Consider the following 24,063-nt stretch of genomic DNA (forward strand, 5'->3'; position numbering starts at 1 on the left):
CACAATTTCTTGAAAGAAGCAGTTAAGGTATACAATAGCACTGGTAGAATCTTTCTCCTAGGTTCTTGTAAATGATTTTTTGAAACACTAGACATTTCTAGACATAATTTACTACTTTAAAAACATTTTATGATTTTTAAAAATCGTGGTGAAAATGTACATAACAAAACTTATACCAGTTTAACAGTTTCCTAATACATTTTTTATTACTTGCATCTCTGACTTTAGAAAGCCTTGTAGCATTGCCACTATTCAGTAATTCAACACCTTACCTGAGTGACAGCAACATTTGTCCCATCAGTGACTTCCACACTCATATTGTAGATGGACCTCTGTTCTGCGTCCAAAGGTTTTGCGATGACAATTGTCCCGACACCCTTCTCTGCGTCAAAAGAGCTGTCAAAATTCCCCCCTGATAATTTCACAGAAAGAGCATAGAATTAGCATATCTGAGAAGTTATTACTTGCATTAAAACATATCTTTAAACGGGGCTCTTTATCTAGAAATATGTTTTGACAGGCATCCCTATGGCTCAATTTTGTATTTCTTAAATGGGACTGCCTTATTTCCAGCATAATTCATATTTCAAGACATAGCCTCTACAATGCATAACAACTGTCACAAAAAAGAATGTATTGCAAAGGAAAAATACCTCAGCAGTAATGTCAGAGAGTAGTGAAGCATAAACTGACTCCATGAAAGATTTAGAAATCTAAAGGCCCTTCCTTCAGTCCCCCATGAGTTCTGTGCTATGAATTTGAAAACCTCTTTGTTTTTCTAAAGTATATTACATTGTAAGTAAATAAACAGTCCAATCTGTATTAACAAAAATGATTAGACACTCTTAAACATTATGTTCTAGGATTGATGGTAAACATTTGGTTTTGAAGAGTTCATATTTCCCTCTATTGTGTCAGAAATAAAATAATAAATATTTTAGAAAGAATGGAAAAGCAAAAACTGAAATTTCATATTAAAAATTCTATCTTTGAGATTTGATTTTCTGCAAAAAAATATTGTGGATAATTTTTCTCCTAAAACACTGTAGAAAGTTTATGGGAGATTTACAAAGTGAAATCTGGAAAGAAGTAGAGAAAACATCAGCTTATATAATGTCAACTTATGAAACTATTTCTATAACATTTTAGGAAACTTTATTTTTCCCCTCTGGGCCAGTTATGACCCATAGTCTTTGAAAGGCAAGTTTAAGATTGTTGAAATCACTGCTGATTCTCTCCATCTCTGTGAACCAAAGTGCAGTATATGACCCTTCCAGAGTAGAAGGTGTTTTCCTGCTATTTCTTTTTTAAATGGATAGATTATAATGACATAAATACTGGAGCAATTTTAACTGAATATAAACATATGCGCACAAGTTCTATTGGTTTTAATCTAAAATGTCATGGTATCAGTTAATTTTGTTCTTGGATAGTAATTTCACCTAACCACATGTGGGGCAGTGTGTTCATTAAATTTCATATTTTAAGGAATAAACTTTGGCTTTTCCTATATTCAGTACCCCTTGTATTTCATTTTGATGATCAATCAACAATACATTTGTCTGATATTACTGTTATAATGGGGATATGAGTTCAGTGAAAGAAGACTTTTGCCTGAATTACTAGAATATGCTGTATACTGACAGAAAATAAATAATATGGTAGGCTTTCAAAAAAAGGAAACTGGCAACATATATTTCAAATACTTTTTTCTTGCAGCTGTCATATACACTTAAGATTATTTAATTGCTAGAGAGAACATAATTGTCATTGACATTTAATTAAAGTTATGGAGATATGGGGATACCCGAGAATTGCTTACAAATTATATGCTTTTTCAAAAATTTCATCTAAAAAGAAACTCAGCTTCCAATTAGTGTCTTTAATTGATTTACTGAGTAGTGCGAAGTATTAACGCGGAAAAGATCTTTTGGAGGCTAAGATAAGTAGAAGGGATTGGAGATGTCAGCCGAGAAAGGAAACACCAGTGGGTGACCATTTCTATTTCAAAGGGAATGTTTCATGTTGAGAACCACATGAAAAAAACATAAGGCTGGTTCTAGCATCTCAAATAACTACCCTAATTAGCAAAGAAAAGTCATTTATGACTAAGTGGTACATTTTGGAAAACAAAAAACTTTGCCATGGAACTTTCAAAGAAAGCATGTACTTTTACTGCATAAGACTTGTTCAGAAAAAAATATGATTTTGCAAATTCTCATGCTGCTTCTGGTGGGTATTAACTTAAATTTTAAATCATGTTTTAAATTATATTTATGATATTTCTTAACTAAGATGTTTACTGTCTTTTTGAGGACTGTGATTTTTAGGGGCACATGGGGCAGGGAAAGAGGTTATCCACCAAAGTTTTTTAGAAGTCGAACATCTGTAGGTTTAATGCCAAGCAGAAATTATGCAAATTATAAAACTTTAGTTTGCTCCAGATTAAACGTTAATGGAAATGAAATTCAGAGAATATATGATAAAGATATCCAGTTTAAGTTTACACTGGGCAATCCTGCATGTTCTCCTTCTACAGAAATATATGTTATTTTATGTGTTCAGTGACATACAATTTATGTACTTTACATATGGCATACATGTAAAATTTTCAGACATTTTTAAGTAGCAAATATCACTTTTGTTTACTTTTATGATTGTCACTTTTGCTTTTTTTGAAGTTCTTTTTCTTTCTGTATGTGTAAGTATCTTCTTCATTTACTTTACTGTTTCAAATATGCTAGACTAGAAAGTTTTAAAGTGGTGGAGGAGATAGACAAATAGAAAAGCAGACCAAAGAGCACTTAAGAGCACCTGCAAAGTCTCTCTCCATCTATCTACTAGTCTGGCTGGCAGTCTGTGATACTCATTTCCTTGTTAAACCAAGATTTCACGATAACACGGTCCCTAGAATTTTCAGTGAGTGTTGCAATGAATTTCTGACAAGGGTTACAGACTCTAGACCACCAGTTTACCATCAATCCTCATGCAATGCCATTGCCTACCATTTAAGCATCCCATTTCAAACACGATTCCATCTCTTTCCCCCGGTCTCATTTCTCAGGCTCTATTTTAGCCTAAAAGATGATTTCATTTCCACAGGAGACCATGCACAATTCATTGGGGGTAAGAATAAAAAATACAAAGAGTCCATTTGCACCAGCAGCATTCTGTTTAAACAAGATGTGCTTCCTCAGAGCCAGTAACAGAACATGCAAAGCCAGAGTATGTTTGGCGCAGCAGCGTTAGGCTAAACAAAAGGTGGGGAGAAGGAAGGACACTGGGGAGCTGGTCAGAGTCTCAACAAAGTGGGAGATCAAGAGTCACAGCCTGAGCGTTGCTGCAGGGGCATGTGGCAGAGATGATTAAAGCGAGGTTGTGAACAGCCCACATAACAGATAATTCACATCTGGGATATTTCTCTGACCACTCTCACTCAAGACGAGTATAAAAGTACACAAAGAGCAGAAGAGGCATATTGCGTTTTTATGATTCTAAAGTTAAATAAAGTAAGTAGGGATGTCCTGAAAAACTTTAAAAAAAGAAAGGGACTTTAAAGAAATTAGTTTTAGCCAAGAGCTAATGTGCTGGTGTCATTTCTGTAAATAAGGGTGCAAAGTAACACCATCTCTCACAAAGAGATGCAGTGGTGAAGATTACTTCACTTCTCCTTTAGGAAAGTTTCCAGGTCCCTCCCTCTAGCATATGATTCTATTCCACTTCATGCCTAATTTAAAAAATATCAACCAAAATCTAGTAATCACCAAGGGGGAAGTGTTATGTGAGAAGCTTCCAAAACTCTGAGCTTCTGCATCTCAATGAATTAAGGGAGTCATACACAAGCTGTTCATTCAAGTTCAGCATGTATGCTGAACTTGAGAAAAATGTTAACACCAGTTATGGTTTGATCATGAATAATCTTCTGCCTTGTAATGAAGCAAGCACAGCACGGGGCTGGAAAGGATGTTTACATTGAGGGTAGGAGAGACTGGGTGGAGATCAGGAGGTTGAGGTAGAATAAAAAACCTCTTCTAAATTTGGTCTAAAATTACTTTTTTAAAACAGTGATCACATGAATTATTGTTTAGACTTTATTATATTCCTAAATACTCTCTAGATGTGTTCCTATGAATTATATTGTTGTTATGGAGATAAGAGAAGCGTGTTTAGAACCAAAGTTAGGACAGACTATAGAATATGAGAAACAAAGTGTTTAATGTCAACTGAATAATTTTGAGTCATTATTCAGTTGGAGGAATAGCTGTATTAGAAGTGGGACATGGACAGATGTGAATGCTTTCAGGAGGTACAGGAGTTTTGTGACAAGGAAACATGACCACTTGGCTCGAGATGACTCCGAGATGCCTAAGCTCTAGTTAGAGAACATTGCTACCAGTTGCATTGATAAAAAGGTCAACTGTATTCCAACTGTGTTTCTGGTGAAGGATACTGAATATACTGTCCTTCTGGGATGCCAGAAGAACAAACAAACCAAGCTTAGAAGAAAGCTCCTTAGAAGCAAGAAGAGCGAGACTTTGATTTGCTTACTCTGGATATATCATTACAAAAGACCATTCGCTAGAAAAGAACATCCTGGTTGGAAAAGCAGAGGATCAGTGAAAGTACGGGAAAGCCGTAATAAGATGGACTGATACAACGGCCACAATAATGAACTCAGACAGACCAGCGGTTATGAAGACGGCACAGGAACAGGCAACATTCTATTCTGTTCGATGTAAGATTCTCATGAGTTGGAGCTGACTTGAAGGCAACTCACAAGAACAATAATGTTCACCCAACCCTAATTAAGGGAAGAAGCTGTTGGGAGAAAGTTCAAGAAGAACAGACATGAGCTTATGAGGCAGAATAGCCAAGAGCCCAAGGGTCTGCAGGAATCTATGACAACCTCAGGGTTAAGGTGGCTTTTATGTATTTCAAACACATAGAAGTATTCTGGTAGAGTTGGATTTTGAGCTGGCTCTCAACACCACAGAAATATTTTCAAAGAACAGCTTTTCTTCTCTGTCATTCTGTGAAGCAAACAAATAAAGGCGGTTTAAGTGCTTACTATCTACAAGTAAAATTATATTTCTAGTCTAAGGCAGGTGAAAAGATAAAAAATGGGTGACAGTGTCCCCTGTCAAACTGTGAATTAAAGGAATTATTTGAAGTGCACAGTAAAGGTAGCCTTTCAATACAAATATTTGCCACCAGAATAAAGACACTAGGATTGAACTGTGAACCAGATTGCTTGCACATTAGAAAGTATGTAAATCAAGGAGCTGCTGAGTTGAAATCATGGTCTCCGGAGAAGTGTGAAGATATGTGACGAAGCCACAAAGGATTCTGGGTTATTTTTGTTCCCTTCATTTTCTTTCCCATTTAACACAGAGAAGGAACATGCTGTGCGTTGGGCTGTTAAAACACAGAACAGCTGAACTTTATTATGTTTCCTTTTAATTACAGCTTTCTTCGCTGGGTTACAAGTAGGACTTCTGTTTCTGGAAACTGAGGAGAGTATAACTACATAACATCATAAGCAGTGATCTCTTTGGAGGTACAAAAAATTGGCTGGCAGACTTTGGTGCAGGGGCCCAGGCTGGGGAACAAAACCATGGTTACCTTACAGTTTTTGTGAATTCATCTTATAAGGGGAGGAAAAGAAATGCAGTTAAAGTAAGACTGGTAGGTTTGGAATTATGGAAATGGGAAGACAGTACTTTCAGGAGAAAAAACATGCTGAGACCCTATTTCTGCTTACTTAATTAAGAACTAATTAGCATTTGTAAGTTGTTAAGTGTGAGGCCAGGATTCTGTGGTCTCTGTATTTGATAGGCATCTGACTATACTAGGCCTAAAATGAAATCAATGTTTGACTCTGCTCGAAAGATTCATAAGAGCATTTACTAAGGCAAAACTTAAAAATTAAGTCTGAGACCTCTTTCAGTTCCACGCTGAAATGATATGCTCAATGTCTCTGTTTAGAATATAACAATCCACGGCTAAACTTAAGCTATTGATTTCATCTCCTTCCTCTTTGTTAACTTGGCCAAGGAGGATGCTTCATTAAGGAAGAAGAGAGGAAAGATGAGAGTTTCAATGGCCAAGTACAAATAAGTAAGAAATCTTGAAACTGAGACTAAAACATCTGAATCTGATAAACAATAGGTATTTAGAAAAGGGGAAGGATGTTGTCAGTGGAATGGAAAAAAAAAACAAACCCAACTCTGATAGATTAGAAAGGATTTTCAATAGGGAGATTGGGTAGAAGAGGCACCATATCTATATTGAAAGCATCCAGCATCTGGGGGAAAGATTTATTTCTGCAGTGAAAGAAAGAGTTGGAGTCTCATGATGCTTTTGGCTGGATGTGAGGATGGAAAGAAAATGGTATTTTCCTTGGGCGTCTGGCCCAGTAAGTTGAACTTGTAAGGGAAATTCAGTAAGACTTTACCAGATCTACAGTGAAATATCTATAGTGGAAGCATCCATTCAGAAAACTACTTAGTGCTTTGAAATGGAAGGTATTCTACAGGAAGTGTAGCATTTAGAAAACCAAAGATGGAGTAATGTTAAAGCAGATGTCACACTCTTGATAATGGTGTCTGGATCTATACTGGGAGCAGCCTGAAATGACTCCTTCCAAGGAGGGTCCCCATTTCTTTTGGACAAGTGATGTCCCCATTATGTCTAAGTTGCTGTGGCTGAGAATACTGTGGAAGGCCTCCCTAAGTCTGGATCGGTTTCAGGAGGCATCAGTAGGCTTAACAAATGAGCTGCCTGTGGTACCTCAATCAGTCAGCATCGTTTATTCCACTCACCTTGGGTGGAGAACAACAGAAGCATTGTCAGTAGGAAGGAATGAGGACACAACGGTCTTGACCTTAGCATGTAAGGATGAAGACAGGAGAAACGCAAATGAAAATATACATAGCAATAATAATCCTGTCATGAAAGATATCCAAGTGAGAGTCCATGCAGCACTGGTAGGTACGCTTGCTTATACACAACCACGCAGATACATGCAGGAATGTTAAAGAGTTACAAAATCAATCTGGATAATCAGGTTCTGGAGGCTAGATGACTGAGTATCAGAGAAATAGGAGCTTGTAGTGGTTTTAAAAGTGGACCAACAGTGAGGATGCTGTGGGGTAAAGTGGTAAATGAGACGTGCAACAGGTCAGGAGGTTTGCAGGCATGGTACAAGGGAGAGAAGCAACACTGTCAGGCAGTAGAGGTGCTTACAAGCTGGAGTGTCAGGGGAGGAAATAAACCAGTGGCTGATGAGTGAGGACGACCTCTCACAGACAGCATAGCAGTGTCCCTGTTACTTATTGGGTTGCCACTGCATTCTTATTTGGGACATTTAAAAGAAATCAATATTACATATGTCCCTGGAGGCCAGGGACACATGTCAAAACTGATGCATCTTCTCTGATGGGAAGTGGTTAGTAAAGAAATCGCCGAAGGTGGCTGTACAGACAACTAGATTATAAGATGTGAGCATCCTTAGGTCCATCAAGGAAGACGAAGCTGCAGCAGATAATATCTTAATGAACTGAAACTCACTAAGAAGATAAAGAAGTGGAGACATCTCTCACACACCAGAAGATTATCAATTTCAAATATGTTAAGCGGAGATGAAAGCTTAAAGTGAAGCTGGTTCCGTACAGAAGTGGTATGGCCAATGGTAATTAAACAATATAAAGATGCTGCACAGTCATTCTTGAAAATGAAATATGTAGCCAACAAGCCCTTTCATTTTGGGAGTTCAGAGGACACTCTATCAAGCAGGACTCCAAACTGGTTCAACCCACTGCTAAGAATTTGTCTTTTTAGCCCAGTATGGTGCAGTGGGTTAATGCACTGGACTGCACAGTTGATTTGAACCACAAGGCCAGAAGTTGAAGCTCACAAGTCACTCCTTGGAAACCTTATACAGGGTCACTATGGAAACCCATTCAAGGCCACTTAACAACAACAACAATACTGAGTTAGGATCAACATTTCAATAAATTTCCCAGGTGATTTTTATATATACATAGGAATCACCTGGGGATCTTGTTAAACTATTGTTGTTGTTAAGTACCTTCTAGAGATCCAGTAAATCTAGAGTGGAAATGCAAGTTATCAGCAGGGGGTCAAAGCGGAATGAACCGGTTTGAAACCCTGCTATTGAGATTACAGTGAGAGCCAGGAGGCATTCTTTTTCTGTCTCCAAGATGCAGATGTAGAAGGCTCTAAATGTTTTCCCCAGACTCTGCGGTTCTTGGGAGGGGAGGCAGGTTCCTGCCTATTCCAGCCAGGCAGTGATATGTGGAAGGAAATGATTCCTCCAGACTGGCTCTCTCCTGGATTCCCAGCCTCCCATGGAGAACCGTGGGAAGTCAGCTCCGTCTCAGTTCCGTGTCACATCCGGGCTGGTGTACATGCTCCTCAACTCTCCTCTTAGCAACAGCCCATTTTGTTCCCCAGCCCTAGGTGGCACTCATTTCCTCTCTACCGCCTCTCCCTGATGGTTTGTCAAGGGCAGTAGCACTCTCTCACACACTCCCTTTCCAGCCGGGCATGCTTGCTTGCTTGCTTTCAAGGAATTTGCAGGTTGACTCCCAAATCCTAGTTTGTAGGCTTACATCTGCTTTCTCTATCAGTTCACATGGGAAGCTCATTGGCCATCTATCTAGCTTCCATTTCCTGCCTTTCCTTTGTGGACAGCAGCCAGGGGACTCTCCTAGTGAAGCTTTTTGGTTTATATGAATGGCACTGCTGCTGCAAAATAGGGGGGCTGACATATATTTTAATATATTTTCAACCTACAAAAGATAAAAACAAAACAACAAAAAGCCCCAAACCTGAAAAGCAAAGAAAAAAAAAAAATCAAAACAGACTCCCCAAATTCCAGCCCCATCAAACCTCAAACAAAAGAGCCATTGGATACGAGTAATGCAATAGCTGTTAGAGACAAGTATGAGATCTGTGAGCTGTAGTTCAGCCTGTCACAGGCAGTTATGAAAGATGTAATTTAATTTGCTTTTAAAAAAAACAAAAAACAAAACCGTAAAAGGCAGATTGGATAGCTGTATTTTAGCAAATGTGTTTGCACTAAGGGTACCTTCTGTTGAACAGTTCTGCCCACAAGCTGTCTGTAGAATATAGAACATCTCTCGAGCATGCTTGCCACCTTGAAGCAGGGCAGTCGGGAGCAGAAAAAAAAAAGAACAGAATGCAGAAAAAAGGTGAAGAAAAAGAGAGAAATGAAAGACAGCAAGTCTAGTACCATCAATACATTTAGAAATGAGATTAGCCAAGTGTGACAATAGAATTTAAATGACACACAGAAAGACATTAAGATTGCAGTAAATAACGTACTATGGAAAATCCAGCCAGAGAGCACTTTCTGTTCAGCTTAGCTACAGAGTCAGAACGAAAGCACAAGTTGATTATTCATTTTACTGGCTCTTTTGCATTGCAGCACTATACATCTTTTAGTCTCAGCACTAATCGTTAGTTTTCTTGCTAGTTGTTTCAAACAGCCAATTATGACATTGGTCAATACTGCTCTGGAGGACTCAAACTTACCAACTATGTCAAACCACAGAGGGGTGTTAGCTGGCTGCACAGATACCACCCCTACAATCTCTGTTACTCTATCGCTTTCCATGACTGTGAAGTTATAAAACGGTTCATCGAAGGTCAGCGGTATAGGTGAAGGGGGTGGTTTCTTAATCCATTCAATGTGGAGGCGGGCCGTGGAGGATTTCTGTGGGCGCCCATTGTCCACCGCTTTTATCTACTCACACATGGAGAGAACACAGAAGAACATCTTTATGTCTGAGAGCTCGGATCCTTGTTGAAGCTTGGCTTTGTCACTGCATATGATAGTGGGAGGAAGATCCATCCTTATCACAGTGGCAGAAAGGGGGTGGGAAAGAGAGTGGAGATCTGGGGAGAATGTGGTCCAGAAATGGGGCCGAAGCAATTTCGCCACGTAAGTGTCCAATAAGACGATGTGGCCCACACTGTCAACCGTATAGATGTGGAAGACTGGGAAAATAAACATTATACTTACCATACTTAGTGTTTTATGAGCATGAATGTAGTTGTATGAGTCAGGATGGCTAATTTGATTCTTTATACCATGAATCTGAATGTTGCTTCTGGTGGTTGTGGTGAGAAAGGGAATAAAGTGCATTGTGAATCCCTATTTAAAGCAGTATATGGAATGCTGTGGGTAGAAATGAAACCTTGTATATGGCTGCATGCGTCTCTATGTATATATGTATGTGTGCTCCAATTTTTCAGCTCTTTCATATGGTTAATTCTGAAAGAGTACTCGACTGACAGAGAGTCCCACAAAGGTGATGGGGTAGATGGTGGACAGGCAGAAACCTTGCTCTAATGACTTTAGAGACTCTTCAGTTATGCCAACTCTTAATGAGCACAAGAGAACTCCCTTGGTGGAAACATGAGCACCTAGAGGCAGAAGGATTGGAGGTGGGAGAATGGAGCTAATGACTCTTCTCTGTGGTCTTGAGTCATCTCATACAAGAATAAGGAAGCATGTTGCCTAGCCCAGCTGAGCAGGGTGAACTGCTGTAGTATACTGGACTCAAACGGGATGGTCAAACCAATAAGAAGAAAACACTGGCAGAAAATTAAATTTAATTTTTTAAATGAGTTTCCAAATATTGTTTCAAAAATAATATTTATAGGAGCATGATTAGCAGCTATAGCCTTTATATACAGCAACAGTTCATAGCGCTATAATGCTATGTATTCATGGATGATCACTTCTTCTCCCTCCCCAAATTCCAATAACATGGAATATCCTTGAAGATCTATGTCTTAGGTCAGGTTACCTAGGAGACAGAGATTTGGGTACACATGATTTTCTAGGGGAGTGTGCTGTGTGAAGACAGCAGGATATGGAAAGGGGAGGAACGAAGTAAGAATGTGGTCTCTGCTCATGTCTAACTTCAACCTAATGCCACAGAAAGCTCTGAGGTATTAACTAAACCATGGAGTTGGTTTCACCTACAGGCAATAAGGTTGGTTTTGTATTCCTGTGTAAATTAACCATTGGCTAGAGGTTGCTGGGTGTGTGTGTGTGTGTGTGTGTGTGTGTGTGTGTGTGTGAAGTAAAGACTTTTGGTCTATGTACCTCATGTTTAGCCAAGGACATTTTTTTTTAATTTTTTTTCTGGAAAAGAGGGCAGTTGTGAGCCATTAGCAGAGAAACTCAGTATTTGGAGAATAGATATATTCGCATGGTAAAGGCAAACTAGGTGGGGCATCATGGTCCATCTAACTCTGAAAGTTGCCAGACTGCAAATCTCTCATAGCTGTAATAATTTGTAACCTAACAGAGCTTGCAGTTATAGAAGCATAGCAGGTTTTTTATTATCTTCATTTCATTTCTCTGTTTAGTATTCTGGATATGTTACTGGGCAGGGGAAGTAATCCAAATCTAGGCCATGAAAGTGGAAACATACATCAAGAAAATCATACCACTCCTTAAATTATTAAAGAATCGATTGTATACAACAGAGAAATCTGAGGACAAAGGGAAGGACAACAGATGGCACCAATGCTTAATAGTTACTGGGACTCTGGAAAGTGTTCATCATGTGTGAGGAGAGCCACTCACCTTACTGACATAGGTCGACAATGGTAAGGGGTCGGGGAAGCATGCTGGGACCTGGGAATTTAGTCTCTACTTGAGCTAATGGTCATATTTGTTTTCATTTTTGGTTTTCTAACAATGGAAAATATTGGCACTTTTCCACTGGAAATTTTTTCCTCTCTTGGAGACTAAGCATGGCTTGCAATTTGTGTTTCCCCATTTATAAAGCAAATTCATGTTCTACTGCACTGTCAACAGTCACAAAAGTTATTTTAATTGAGAACATGTGGAGAAATATGTTGAGCGATGAGTTGCCCATGACACACTGCTATTCCTCTACTTTCAGTATACACATCTGCTCACTCTGAACATGGTTTGGGGCCACAGGAGTTGTGGTTTCATGTATTGTGCAGTTACTGTGGACTAGTAATGGAGAAGGTTTGCTGGTAGGGCACAACCAAAGGAAACTCTCTCATTACATGATCAACATAGTCCAGAATTTTCACCTGCTCTTGTCTCCCAGGAATTTGTTTAAGTTGTACTTTTCTATTCTAAAGATTGACTTGCTTAAAGAATGTTCATGGATAAGAAAGTAATCCCTCCTCCCATTACTGTTTCTGTGGTTCAGAATATCTTACCGTTAAGATGTCATAACTCCCTGCTGTAAATTGCTTTCTGGAAGAAACCATGCCAGTTTTAGGGTCAATAAAGAACTTTCCATCATCGTTCCCATCCACGATGCTGTAGGAGATTTCTGCGTTGGGGCCTTCATCTCTGTCAAAGGCAAAAGCCCTATAAATGGGTTCTCCCCTCTTTTTCCGGTCACGTTCTGGCAGCTTGATCTGGTAGACTTTTTCTGGGAACTGGGGCTTGTTGTCATTTTCATCCAGCACCTGAACCACCACCCAAATTGTTGACTGTTTGGGGGAGGAGCCGCCATCTGTCACAGTTACCTGAGTTTGGAAAGAGAAAGCATTATGCAATCGGAAAGAGAAAAATGCTTTATGCCACTTTTCCCCTCCCCACCTCACAAAATGGTCCATTCTGTGCACTATCAGGGCATTGCAACATTTCTTATTCTTGTCGCTCATATCAAATGCATAACTTTTCCTGTTGCACAAGGAGGGACACTCTCAAACCCAATCATGTAAATCATAGCTGAAAGACTAGGAAGGAAGTAGGACTGATTGTGGATGGAGTGCAGAAGGAGAAAAATAGTACTGATTTTATGAAACACACCTGCTTACACAGATTAAATGAACACAAAACACAACACCAACATTATTGCATGTCAACCCATGGGTGTTTCCCCTAATCCTTGGACACCATGGAAACTCTTCTAATACTCATTTGCTTGTCTTTCTGTTCCATCTTCATGCAAGATTTGTGATGTTTTACATTTTCACTGAACTAAAAGAAAGCTGTAATGTATGTTTCACAATTTAGATAGCTGGTTGTAAGTACGTTTGACAGTTAAAATATGTTAACAATCACACAACATTGTGTTTTTCCCCTCCAGGAAACTGGGAGGGGGTTGAGGGTTGGATGCTCCTTCATATGTCTCTGAAATGCTATTCTTAGACATGTCCATGAATATGGAGAGAGGGGAGAGAAAAGAAGAGCATGTGTACAAAGAACTTGTCTGGCAGATATAAAGCGTCTTCATATTTTAGTGTGAATGATTTTCTTGTTGATTAGAGTGATGATAATCATGGGGGTAAAAGTATCTAACATGGAGATGATGTGACAATTTATAAAGCACTCTGCTATGCATTATCTCATTTATTTTCTAGAACAGCCTCATTCCACAGATAAGACAACACAGGCTCAAAAGGCACATCATATGTGCTAGAGCCAGATATCAAACTTTTGGCAATTCTTAATTTTTGGTTTAACTACAGCACCTGAAAGAAATGTATTCTTGAAATCACTACCTTGGACAAAGCAACTCCAAAACACATATTTGGAAGTTGGAAGGAACAGAAAGATGCACTTGGTATCAATAGGTAAAATCAACATTTTAACTGACCATATAGTTTTTCACCTAATGAAGCAACTTGGTGGAAATAAAAAGGCAAAACTGTGGGGAAGCAAATAAAAGCTTTTTGCAGAAAATGGAACTGCAATCTAGTTTGGTTCCTCTTCCAAGTTGCCTAGGAAGATGGCTTTAATAGACTTAAGATAAATTTTCATAGGAGTGCTTGCTTTCTTTGAAAAATCAATCAAGTTTTTTTTCAAGGTTATTTTCTCAATTGGTTTGTTGTGTTTCACAAAAGAAACACACCAAGGACCAATATGCACGAAGGCTGGATTTCTGAAGAGGTTGGGTTAAATTGGAGAGGCACGTTCTGATGCTGCCACCAAACTACAATGTTATACTCCCAGGGAAGCGATATTGACCAAAACATATTGATCTTTTGACTGTTCAACATCTCTGTCTCTCTTTTCTGCTTCAACAACCCCTTTCTCAGATCTGTTGTCAGATGCCATTGGGTCGGAACCGACTCATAGCGAGCCTATGCACAGCAGAACGAAACAATGTCCGATCCTGGGCCAACCTCACTACCGCTGCCACACTTGATGCCATCAATGATGCCACCTGGCTGATCCATCTCGTTGGGGGTCTTCCTCTTTTTCTCTGACTCTCCACCCTACCCAGCATGATATCCTTCTCCAACGATTGTTTCCTCCAGACAATATGTCCAAAGTAGGAGAGACGAAGCTTAGCCATCCTGAACTCCAAGGAGCACTCTGGCTGCACTTCTTCCAAAACAGATCTATTGGTTCTTTTGGCAGTCCATGGCACTTTCAGTATTCTCCTCCAACACCACAACTCAAAGGCATCAATTCTTCGACGATCTTCCTTATTCACTGTCCAGCTTTCGCATCCATATGAGGCTATTGAAAACACAATGGCCTGGGTCAGGCGCACCCTAGTCCTCAAGCTGACATCTCTGTTCTTCAACACTTTAAAAAGTTCCTGTGCAGCAGATTTGCCCAATGCAATACGTTGTCAGATCTAGGCAACTATTAAGTTTTCAAAAAGCACAAAATCACTTCTTCATTGCTCATGAATGAGTGGCCTACACTGGGCTCCAAGATGGAGTTCTGGGTACTGCACCATGCCACAAGGATGCAATACACCCTCCCTTGACCATCCTGTGGGTGTAGAATTGTGTTCCGTGTGCAGGCAGGGAAGGGGGAGCTACAAAGTCTCAGGAAGAGGCTCAAAGGTAGCTTACTCATTTCAAACCCTGAGCTCCCTTGCTCCTACAAGCCATGGAGGCGGTATTCTGGTCCCTCAACACCACTATCACCAGCTGCTGTGAAGCTGTAGACCCTATGTGTGTTAGGATACAAGACCTCTACAGGGTTTTCAATGGATGTTTTTTCAGAAGGCGACTGTCAAGATTGAGGTGCCTCTGGGTGGACTTGAACCTCCAACCTTTTGGTTAGCAGCTGAGCACACTCATCATTTGTACTATAACAGGGACTCATTTTTAACACACCATAATTTTTTTCCATCTTGGAGTTGTTGAAAGTGATGTCCAGTCTCCCTGGAGTACTCTCCTCATCCCTTCTCTCTGCTCATTCTGCTTATCCTTAAGGTCCACTTGAAGTATAACTTCTTCAGGGATGTCTTCTTTGGCCCCAGAAAATAAGTGTCACCTTTCACAATTCTCTTCCCCAGGATTATGAAATCACCCTATAAGGAACCCTGGGGGAAAATGGTTAAGCCAACTGAAAGTTGGTAGTTCAAACTTACCCAAAGTCTCCATGTATGAAAGGCCTGGTGATCAATACCTCTAAAGATTGTGTCAAGAAGACCCTACTGGGGAGTTCTATTCTGTCACATTGGGTTGCTGTGAGTTGAAAATTATTTGACAGCATCTAATAAGAAATACAAGGGAGCTCTTGTAGTATAGTGGTTACGAATCGGGCTGTAACCCTCAAGGTCAGCAGTTTGAAACTACCAGCTGTTCCGTGGGAGAAAGATGAGGCTTTCTGCTCCCGTAAAGATTTACAGCCTCAGAAACCCTGTACGGGGTCGCTATGAGTCGGAACCGACTCCATGGCACATAACAACAGCAACAACAATAACAAAAACAGGAGTCCTAGTGTGGTGTTTTTGGCCTAATGCGTTAGACTGCAAAATCATTTGAACTGCAAGGTTGGTGGTTCAAGCTCACCAGTTGCCCCTTGGAAATCCTATACAGGGTTGTTATGGGTCAGAATTGACTCGACGGCACTTCACAACACCAACAACAATAACAAAAATGACAATACATCACCCTATATGCTTCTTGGATAGCACTTACTATTGTAGAAATTTAATTAAATCCATGATTCCTCACTTATAATTTATGAACGGCATAAGGATAAAGACAAGATTTTGCATATATTGTTCACTTCTCATAAACTTATGTCAGCTCCCACAAACAGTGTTCCATAAACACTTATTTAATGAATACAGATTCTAATTTAGAGCCTCCTTGGACAACCTACTTAATCAGGGCAGTCTCATCGTGTGTTCTTGGATCATTCAGGACACATTACAACAGAGCATAAAATTGCCTTCTTGCCCAGTGCTCCTTTATCTCTTTACCCATCATATTAACAACCACTTGTATGATGATAATTCCCAAATAATCTCTGCCTAAGGCTACTTCCAATCTCCAAACCAACATGTCTAGCTTTACTAGGAGTCTATTTTCTGGACTTCTCACATACATTCCAATACCTCAAAAGTCACAAAATGAAATCATTACTTTCAAAGTTCCTCTATCTATACATTCATCAGATGGATGAATAAAACCACCAACGAATCACACAGAGGTATACATCGAATCCTGGGCATGAACTAAGCAGTTCCCCCTCTGCCTAAAGATCTACATGTAGCCAGTCATGAGGACCAGCATTTAAGCTCTCATGCACGCCTACAGGACAGGTTCCTCTGTCACACTGTCTTAGGGCAAGCCCAAATTGCAAGATCGGCAGTTCAAGCTCAACAGCTTCTCCTCGGAGACCCTATACAGGGTCCCTATGGGTCAGAATCGACTCGACTGCACTTAACAACAACAGCAGGATTACTTCAGTAATCTCTGGTCTCTCTGCCTCTAGGCTTCCTCTTTGTTGCTGAAGTGTTATTTCTTGCTTGAAAATTATCTCATGCCTTGGACCTAACACTCTTCATGGGTTCCTTGAGGACTTGATCCATCCTTAATGGATCCCTGGATTATCACAATGCACTAGTCATCTCTTTGGTGCCCTTCTTGCTTCAGTTATACTATGAGTCTGGGAGGTCCTGGAAAGCCATGCTCTTATACCTTCATTCCTTTGCACACAGCCTTATTATGTCTTCATGGAATGCTTTGTCCTAGAAATATGCCTTAGAATCATAGAAGCTTCAGTATAAACACTCCTTCTTCTACAAAGCTACTCTCTGCTTTCTGCATGATGCTCTTGTTCTACTGTGTGTATACTTCCAGCACCCTGCAATGTAAGGGTATGTTTGCTTGTTGGGCTCATCACCATGATCCTCTCTGACTGTGAGCTTTTTGAAGTCTGGGACTGTATCTTATTTATCCTTATGATCTAGACAAATTTACTCCAAAATCTTCCTTCCCTATGATAACAAATGAGAAGAATGATCAGACATAGAGACAATAGAGAGACTGAGAACATAGAATCTCCCAGGTCCCTTCTAGCCCCGATTCTATGACTGTGAGGGAGACACAGTTCTAATCATGTACTCTGAGCTCATGGAAGCAGTGGTGGGGCAGTGGTAGAATTTGTGCCTGCCATGTGTGAGATCTGGGTTTGATTCTTGGACAGTGCAGCTCAAGTGCAGTTAGTCATCACTGTCAGTGGGGGCTTGAATGGCACAGTGGTGATGAACAGATTTCAGTGGCACTTAAAGACTAAGATAGACTAGGAAGAAAGTCATGGCAATCTATTTCTGTAAAGCAGCCAATGATACACCTATGAATTACAACAACTGTGTATGGGACTGTCATGAGTAAGAGATCAAGGTCAAGTCAATGGCCGCTAACAACTCTGGGGTTCATATTCACTTTGTATCATTAAGAACATTACCAATTCTACTATTACTTATAATTATTTTAAGCCACAGCCAAACTCTGATGAGCATTGTCGATATTTATTCACATTCAACTGAAATGATCTGGTCATGCATTTGGCTCCTTCCGCAGGCTGTGAGTTATTCAAGGGTTGTTGTTGTTGTTGTTGTTGTTAAGTGCCATCGAGTCGGTTCCGACCCATAACGACCCTGTACAGGGTTTCCGAGGATGTAAATCTTTACGGAGTAGAAAGCCTCATCTTTCTCCTGGTAGTTTCGAACCGCTGACCTTACGGTTTGCAGCCCAATTCGTAACCACTACGCTTGTTGTTGTTAAGTGCCATCAAATAGGTGTCAACTCATAGAGACTCTGCACAGGATTCCTGAGGCTTTAAATCTTTGTGGAAACAAAAAGTCTCATCTTTCTCCCAGGGGGCGGCTGGTGGGCTCATACAGCTGTCCTGGTGGTTTTCAGTCCAGTGCTTATCATATGGAACCACCATACTCCTTATTCAAGGTTGTTGTTGCAGTTCAAACGACCTTGTGGTCTAATGCTTATCTTATAGCGGTGCACTAGGTAGTGTCGCACTGTTGTTGTTGTTGTTAAGTGCCGTTGAGTCAGTTCCGACTCATAGCCACCCTGTACAAGGTTTCCGAGGGTGTAAATCTTTACGGGAGCAGAACGCCTCATCTTTCTCCCGCGGAGCGGCTGGTAGTTTCGAACTGCTGGCCTTAAGGTTCACAGCCCAATTTGTAACCGCTATGCTACCAGAGCACTAGGAACCTTGAATTTTTCTTATCTTTGCTGAAACTTGTTCTGTCAATAAATGAACTCCGTAGCTAACCTCAATGTCTTAGTTTCTATTACTATTTCTCTAGACCCACTCATCTGCCCTCCCATGTTTTATGCGTGAGATATTCCATCAGATCCTCAGACTTTATACTTCATGATGCTAGGCTTCAACCCCCACACATTAACAATGGGAATTAGTTCATATAGAAGGAGTAGCAGGACTAGAGAACAAAGCAAAACAGAAAAATCCCCATTACCCCATCACATCATTTTTCATTAATGATGCAATGAATTAGCCATTATTCAGAAGTGACTATCGCATTCTCTCTTTCTACACAACCTGAAAAAAGAATACCAAGCCATCCTAACTTAGATTTTCTGATTTCATCATCAATCAATAACCAATGGTCTGGCAATTAATCAAAGGCTTGAATGAATGGCTAGAACCTAACAAAAGAAACCACAAATATTTCAGGACCACTGAAAGGACAGTACAAATACAGCCCATTTCATTTTCATATGGTGTCCTGTGGTTTGGGAATGCCAAGAAGGGACAGAGCCTATCAACATGGGTCACATAGAATATGATGACATTTCATAATTTTAATGAAAAGAACACATTTTAAGTCTATTCCTGGAAGATGCAACAGATTTATGGCAACAAAAATGGTTAGACATTGACAATTCTGAGTTTAAGGCAGCTAGTGGAAGGCTCGGAATCAACTTGAAGGCACTTAACAACAACAAAGTAGAAGGGTGTACTTCTTACTGGTTGAAATTATCTAATCATTTATTTATTTTGTCTCTACCCCTTTAGTGGAATATAGGAATGTAAGCTGCTGAAGCACTGATATCTTGTGTCTGTTCATTTCCATGTTTCCAAGAGTGTCCTGGAATCTAGACAATATTTCTAAGCAGGAGAGCATTATTTTGATATTCTCCTCAATTCATCCTATATTTTTAGGCCATCATATATGAAACTGTATATCCTCTTTCCTCAGTGGTTGCATATCCTCTTCACTTGCTTTATTTTTGACCTTGGTACTTTATCATTATCTGACATGTTACCGTTCACTTATGTGCTTCCTTGATGTCTGTCTCTACTAAGAATATGGAGTCCTGGTGTGGTGGTATAGGATAAGCACTGGACCATGAAGGTTGGTTTGAACTGCAAGGCTGCTGGTTCAAACTCAAGAGCCAGTTCTTGGAAAGCTTGTACAGGGTCACTATGGGTCAGAATCAACTTGAAGGGTCTTAACAACAACAACAACAACAGTATATGAATTATGTTGGCTCTGTCGGATAAGTAATGGACTACAAATCACAAGGATGGTGGTTTGAGGCCACCAAGCTGCTCAGTGGGAGAAAGATGAGGCATTCTGTTCCCACCAAGATTTGCAACTAGAGTCAGAATGGACTAAATAGCACTTAACAACAACAGTTAGAATATGAACTCAATAAGGGCATGCACTTTCATTTCTTTTGTTCACAGACCTATCCCTAGTACCTACAATAATGCATAGGATGTAGTAAGTATTCACTAAATATCTATTGAATAAGTGAATGATACATTTAGTCAGTTCCTTCTAGGTACAAAACTTTTTCTGACACACAATTGGAGATAAGCAAGCAAACATAAAACCACCAAATACACCCCTCTCACATGCCCCCAGTCCTCTGTAAGACTGTGGACCTGTGATCATCTATCCTCAGTTGACACAGTTTCAGTAAGAATACTCAAGCCCCCGTTTGTTACATTACAGGCTTAATTTTCACAAAGGTATTTCAAATATTGAACCTATGTCTGCCTGCTTGGAGTTTCCCCTGGAAATTCCTTCAGATTTTCTTAGGAAAAAAAAAAAAAAAATTCTTCCACCTTGCTTCAATTATCTATAACAGAGCAATGCCAAATGAAACCGTAGTCATCAGGTTGATTGTGAATCCTGGCAACCTTTAGGACACGGTAGAACTACCCTCTGGTGTTTCCAAGCTGACTGCCACATGTTTCTTTTGCAGACCAGATGGTGAGTTCAAATCACCAACCTTCTGGTTCACAACCGAGCACTTCATCACCGTACCATCAGGGCTCCTTAATTTCAAATTTGTTGTTTGCTGTTAATTGCTGTCGAGTTGGTGGCCCATAGCGACCCTGCATAGGGTTTCCGAGGAGGAGCTGGTGAGTTTGAACCACCAACCTTGCAGTTCAAACTGACCTTACAGTCCAGTGCTTATCCTATAGCACCACACCGGACTCCAAAATGGTGGTTAAAAATAACCATCATCTTTTTATCATCCTTTACAGTTCTAGGGTTTGAATGAAGTTTTTGTTACTTGGGGTTTCTCATCAATTGCATGAATTTGTAGATGTAGTTGGACCTCTAACCATCTGACATGTCTGTTAGGTGGTGGTGGCCATTGGCTGGGACCTCTGCTGGAGCTGTTAACTATAACACTCACCAACTTATGTTCTTTTTACGCTTCCTCACAGCATCATGGCTGTGTTCCAAGAACAAGTGTCCTAAAGGATTAGAAGTGGAAGCTACCACTTACTTAAGGCTTGGTTGAGAAACAAGCACAGCCTCACTTGCTCTCTATAGTCTATTGGCCAATAACCCCAGAGTCCAGATTCAAAGAGAGAGGCCATAAATCCACTTCTAGATGAGAGGAAGGTCGAATACATTTGAGAGTTAGGCTTTGAAATGATCACACTCAGGTAAGCTCTTTTAACATATTTGAGGATCCCCACCCACAATTGAAAGTTCTAACTAATACAAATCATCTCTTAGGTGAAATTCTGATAAATTATATTGCTCACCTGTTCCAAGATATTTCTTACTACCAGTTTCCTTCTTAAAACTTAATGGCCTGGACACAACAACAGTGTATCAAACTTAGTCAGAACTGTGCAAAGCAAATCCTGTCGTCCTAGAAACAATCTTCCATCTATTTATTCGGTACATGACTATGCTTATTTTGGGTGGCAGCCATGTCACACAGCACTGTGATATGAATGAACTAAATCATTTAGGTCTTTTGTTCCCAGTGAAAAGCAATAAATTATAGCTATGTGGTTTCCAATTGGGGGCCTTACGTGCAAGATTTTACATTTGTCCCTATTAAATTTCATCTTATGGAAACCTTGGCTCCCTGTTCCAAGTTGTTAGTCATAATGATAATAGGCAGCACACATCACAAGCTATGTATGAAACACTTACTGGCCTGGTACATGCATTGTCTCCTTTCATAGTTACATAAATCTCGTGAGAGAGATACGATTCTTGTATTCAGTTAACAGATACGGAAACTGAACTTAGAACTTGTTCGAGGTCACACTGCTTATAAGTGGCAGAACTTTGTTTTAAACTGGGTAGCTTGGCTCTGGGAGCAATGTTGGTTCAGTGGAAGAAGTCTCACCTTTTATTCAGGACACCTAAATTTGATTCCCGACCAGTGTACCTAAAGGGCCGTCACTACCCATTTCTCAGTGGTACATTATGTAGTAGATTCCTGGTGTGGCACTGTGGGTAATACACTGGACTACAAGGTTGGTTTGAACTGCAAGGTTGGGGGTTCGAGCTCACCAGTCACTCCTTGGAAAACCTATACAGGGTTGCTATGGTTTGGAACCAACATGCCGGCACTAAACAAAAACAATGATACTAAACAGGCTTCAAAAGAGCTTCTAGACTAAGATATAATAGGAAGAAAAGTCTGGTGATCTTCCAGAAATCAGCCTATGAAAAGTCTATGAATCCACAGCCTTGCAGCATTTTGTTCTGCTATGCATCAGGTTGCCATGAGTCTAGCGTGCAGGATTGCCGCTGCATAGCAGGTAACAAAAACAATTGGTTTACAAATCAAGGATCAACAAACTATGGCCCTTAGTTTTTTAAATAAAGTTTTATTGAGACACAACTACAGCCATTCATTTCCACATTTTCTATAACTCTTTTCAAGCTTACAAAGGCAGAGTTGAGTAGTTGAGGTTGAAAATATGTGGGCCACAAGCTGAAAATATTTACTGCTTTTCCTTTAAAGAACAAAGATTGCTGACTTCTGGTTTAAAACAGTATAATGTGCTGCCTCTGACAGCTCTTAGTGACTGCCTGTTTTGCTCAGTCTTCTGCTTGATAATTTACATAACATTGTCACTCTTCTTCACAGGGACCTTATGGGTATTGCCATTTGTATTCTACAGCTGGAGCTATAGACAATGAGGCTTAGACACGAAGTAACTTTTGCAAGGCCATTCAGCTGGTAAGTGACAGAACGTGGTTTTGCACTCAAGTCTGTCTGGCGTCACAACCATGCTCTTTTCCCTACACTGCACAGTCTACTCAGAAGCATCTGTTAACCATCTGTTTAAAATTCCCTCCCAAGTGTGGTGTTGGATCAATATCAAGCTCTTAGTTGTGCTTCTAGAATCAAACCTTTTTCCCTCTGATAATTGGGACCATCTTGGACTGTCTAAGGTTTTTTGGCAACTTCCCTGTTCTCAAGTTCTTAAAAACTGCCACCAGGTCTTGGGTCACAGCTGCAACTTCTTTCAGCAGCCCTTGGCTTGAGACTCAAACTTATTTAATGCACCTAGGCCCTCTCCTACTATTTTGTTATAGTTCTACATCTTCAGGCCCCTCATGCAAATTTGTTCTACCCTTCTCATTATGAAAATTATTCTCCTAGACAAAGAAGATTGGAAGAAAGAGGGAGTGGGAGGTCTTGGTTTCTCTGTTATCTATTATTTTTCAATACCTCAACAAGACCAACAAACAGGATCATATGAATGGTTCAGGACTGTGAGTTGGAGCTGACTAATAACAATTAGCAATGACAATAAATGTTACTAGATACCACCTGTCTGGCATTTTTTGGTACTGTGTTGGCTTTCATGCTAAAATGCTAGAAATTGTGTCACTACTGTTCCAAATTCTGGGAGGTCACACATAGTGAACAGGTTTCAGCAGAGCTTCCAGACTAAGACTAGGAAGACAGGCCTAGCAATCTATTTCTGAAAATCAGCCAATGAAAACCTCATGAATTACAATGGTCCCAACATAACCTTGTGGGGATGGCACAGGACTGAACAGTATTTCATTCCATTGTGCACGAAAGCATCTTAAGTTGGGGCCAACTCAACAGCGGCTAACAGCAACAACAACAAAACTTAATAAACTTGCTCAAGTGTCTCCTTTCCTGGTTACCACCCAGGTAGGCATATGCATGAAGGGACCCACTTTCTAGTATGTCCGAGAACGTTCCCTCTGAGTAAGGGGAAACTACCTTTCCTTACTCTCTATTAAACTCAGGAAAGTAGAGATCTCAAATGTTAAGGGATGTAAATGGGAGATGACACATTATTCTGTTTTATAGGTGAGGAACCTGATTCCTATATCGATGAACTTCTTCCCCTAAAATCATCCTACCAATGTAATTTCAATCTCTCTTCTATCCCTAAGTGCTTTTGAGTCTCATAGGATCATAGGAAGTCTGAACGATACCATATCATGTCTGTTGTTGTTGTTGTCAAGTGCTGTCGCGTCAATTCCAACCCATAGCGACCCTGTATGG

At 40.1% G+C, this 24,063-nt stretch overlaps 1 protein-coding gene across 1 annotated transcript in view; it reads right to left on the reverse strand.

Annotated features, from left to right (window-relative positions):
* FAT3 (FAT atypical cadherin 3) overlaps positions 1–24,063 on the reverse strand; it is a 740,800-nt gene that overhangs the window by 174,287 nt on the left and 542,450 nt on the right. Inside the window, exons 4-6 of the mRNA XM_006871207.1 lie at positions 12,262–12,576; positions 9,580–9,790; positions 273–412 (exon numbers count right to left, since the gene is read on the reverse strand). Coding sequence (XP_006871269.1) covers positions 273–412; positions 9,580–9,790; positions 12,262–12,576 — 666 coding nt within the window. The remainder of the gene's footprint in view (positions 1–272; positions 413–9,579; positions 9,791–12,261; positions 12,577–24,063) is intronic.

Source organism: Chrysochloris asiatica, unplaced genomic scaffold (assembly GCF_000296735.1).
Source record: "Chrysochloris asiatica unplaced genomic scaffold, ChrAsi1.0 scaffold00163, whole genome shotgun sequence".
Classification (NCBI taxonomy): Eukaryota; Metazoa; Chordata; class Mammalia; order Afrosoricida; family Chrysochloridae; genus Chrysochloris; species Chrysochloris asiatica.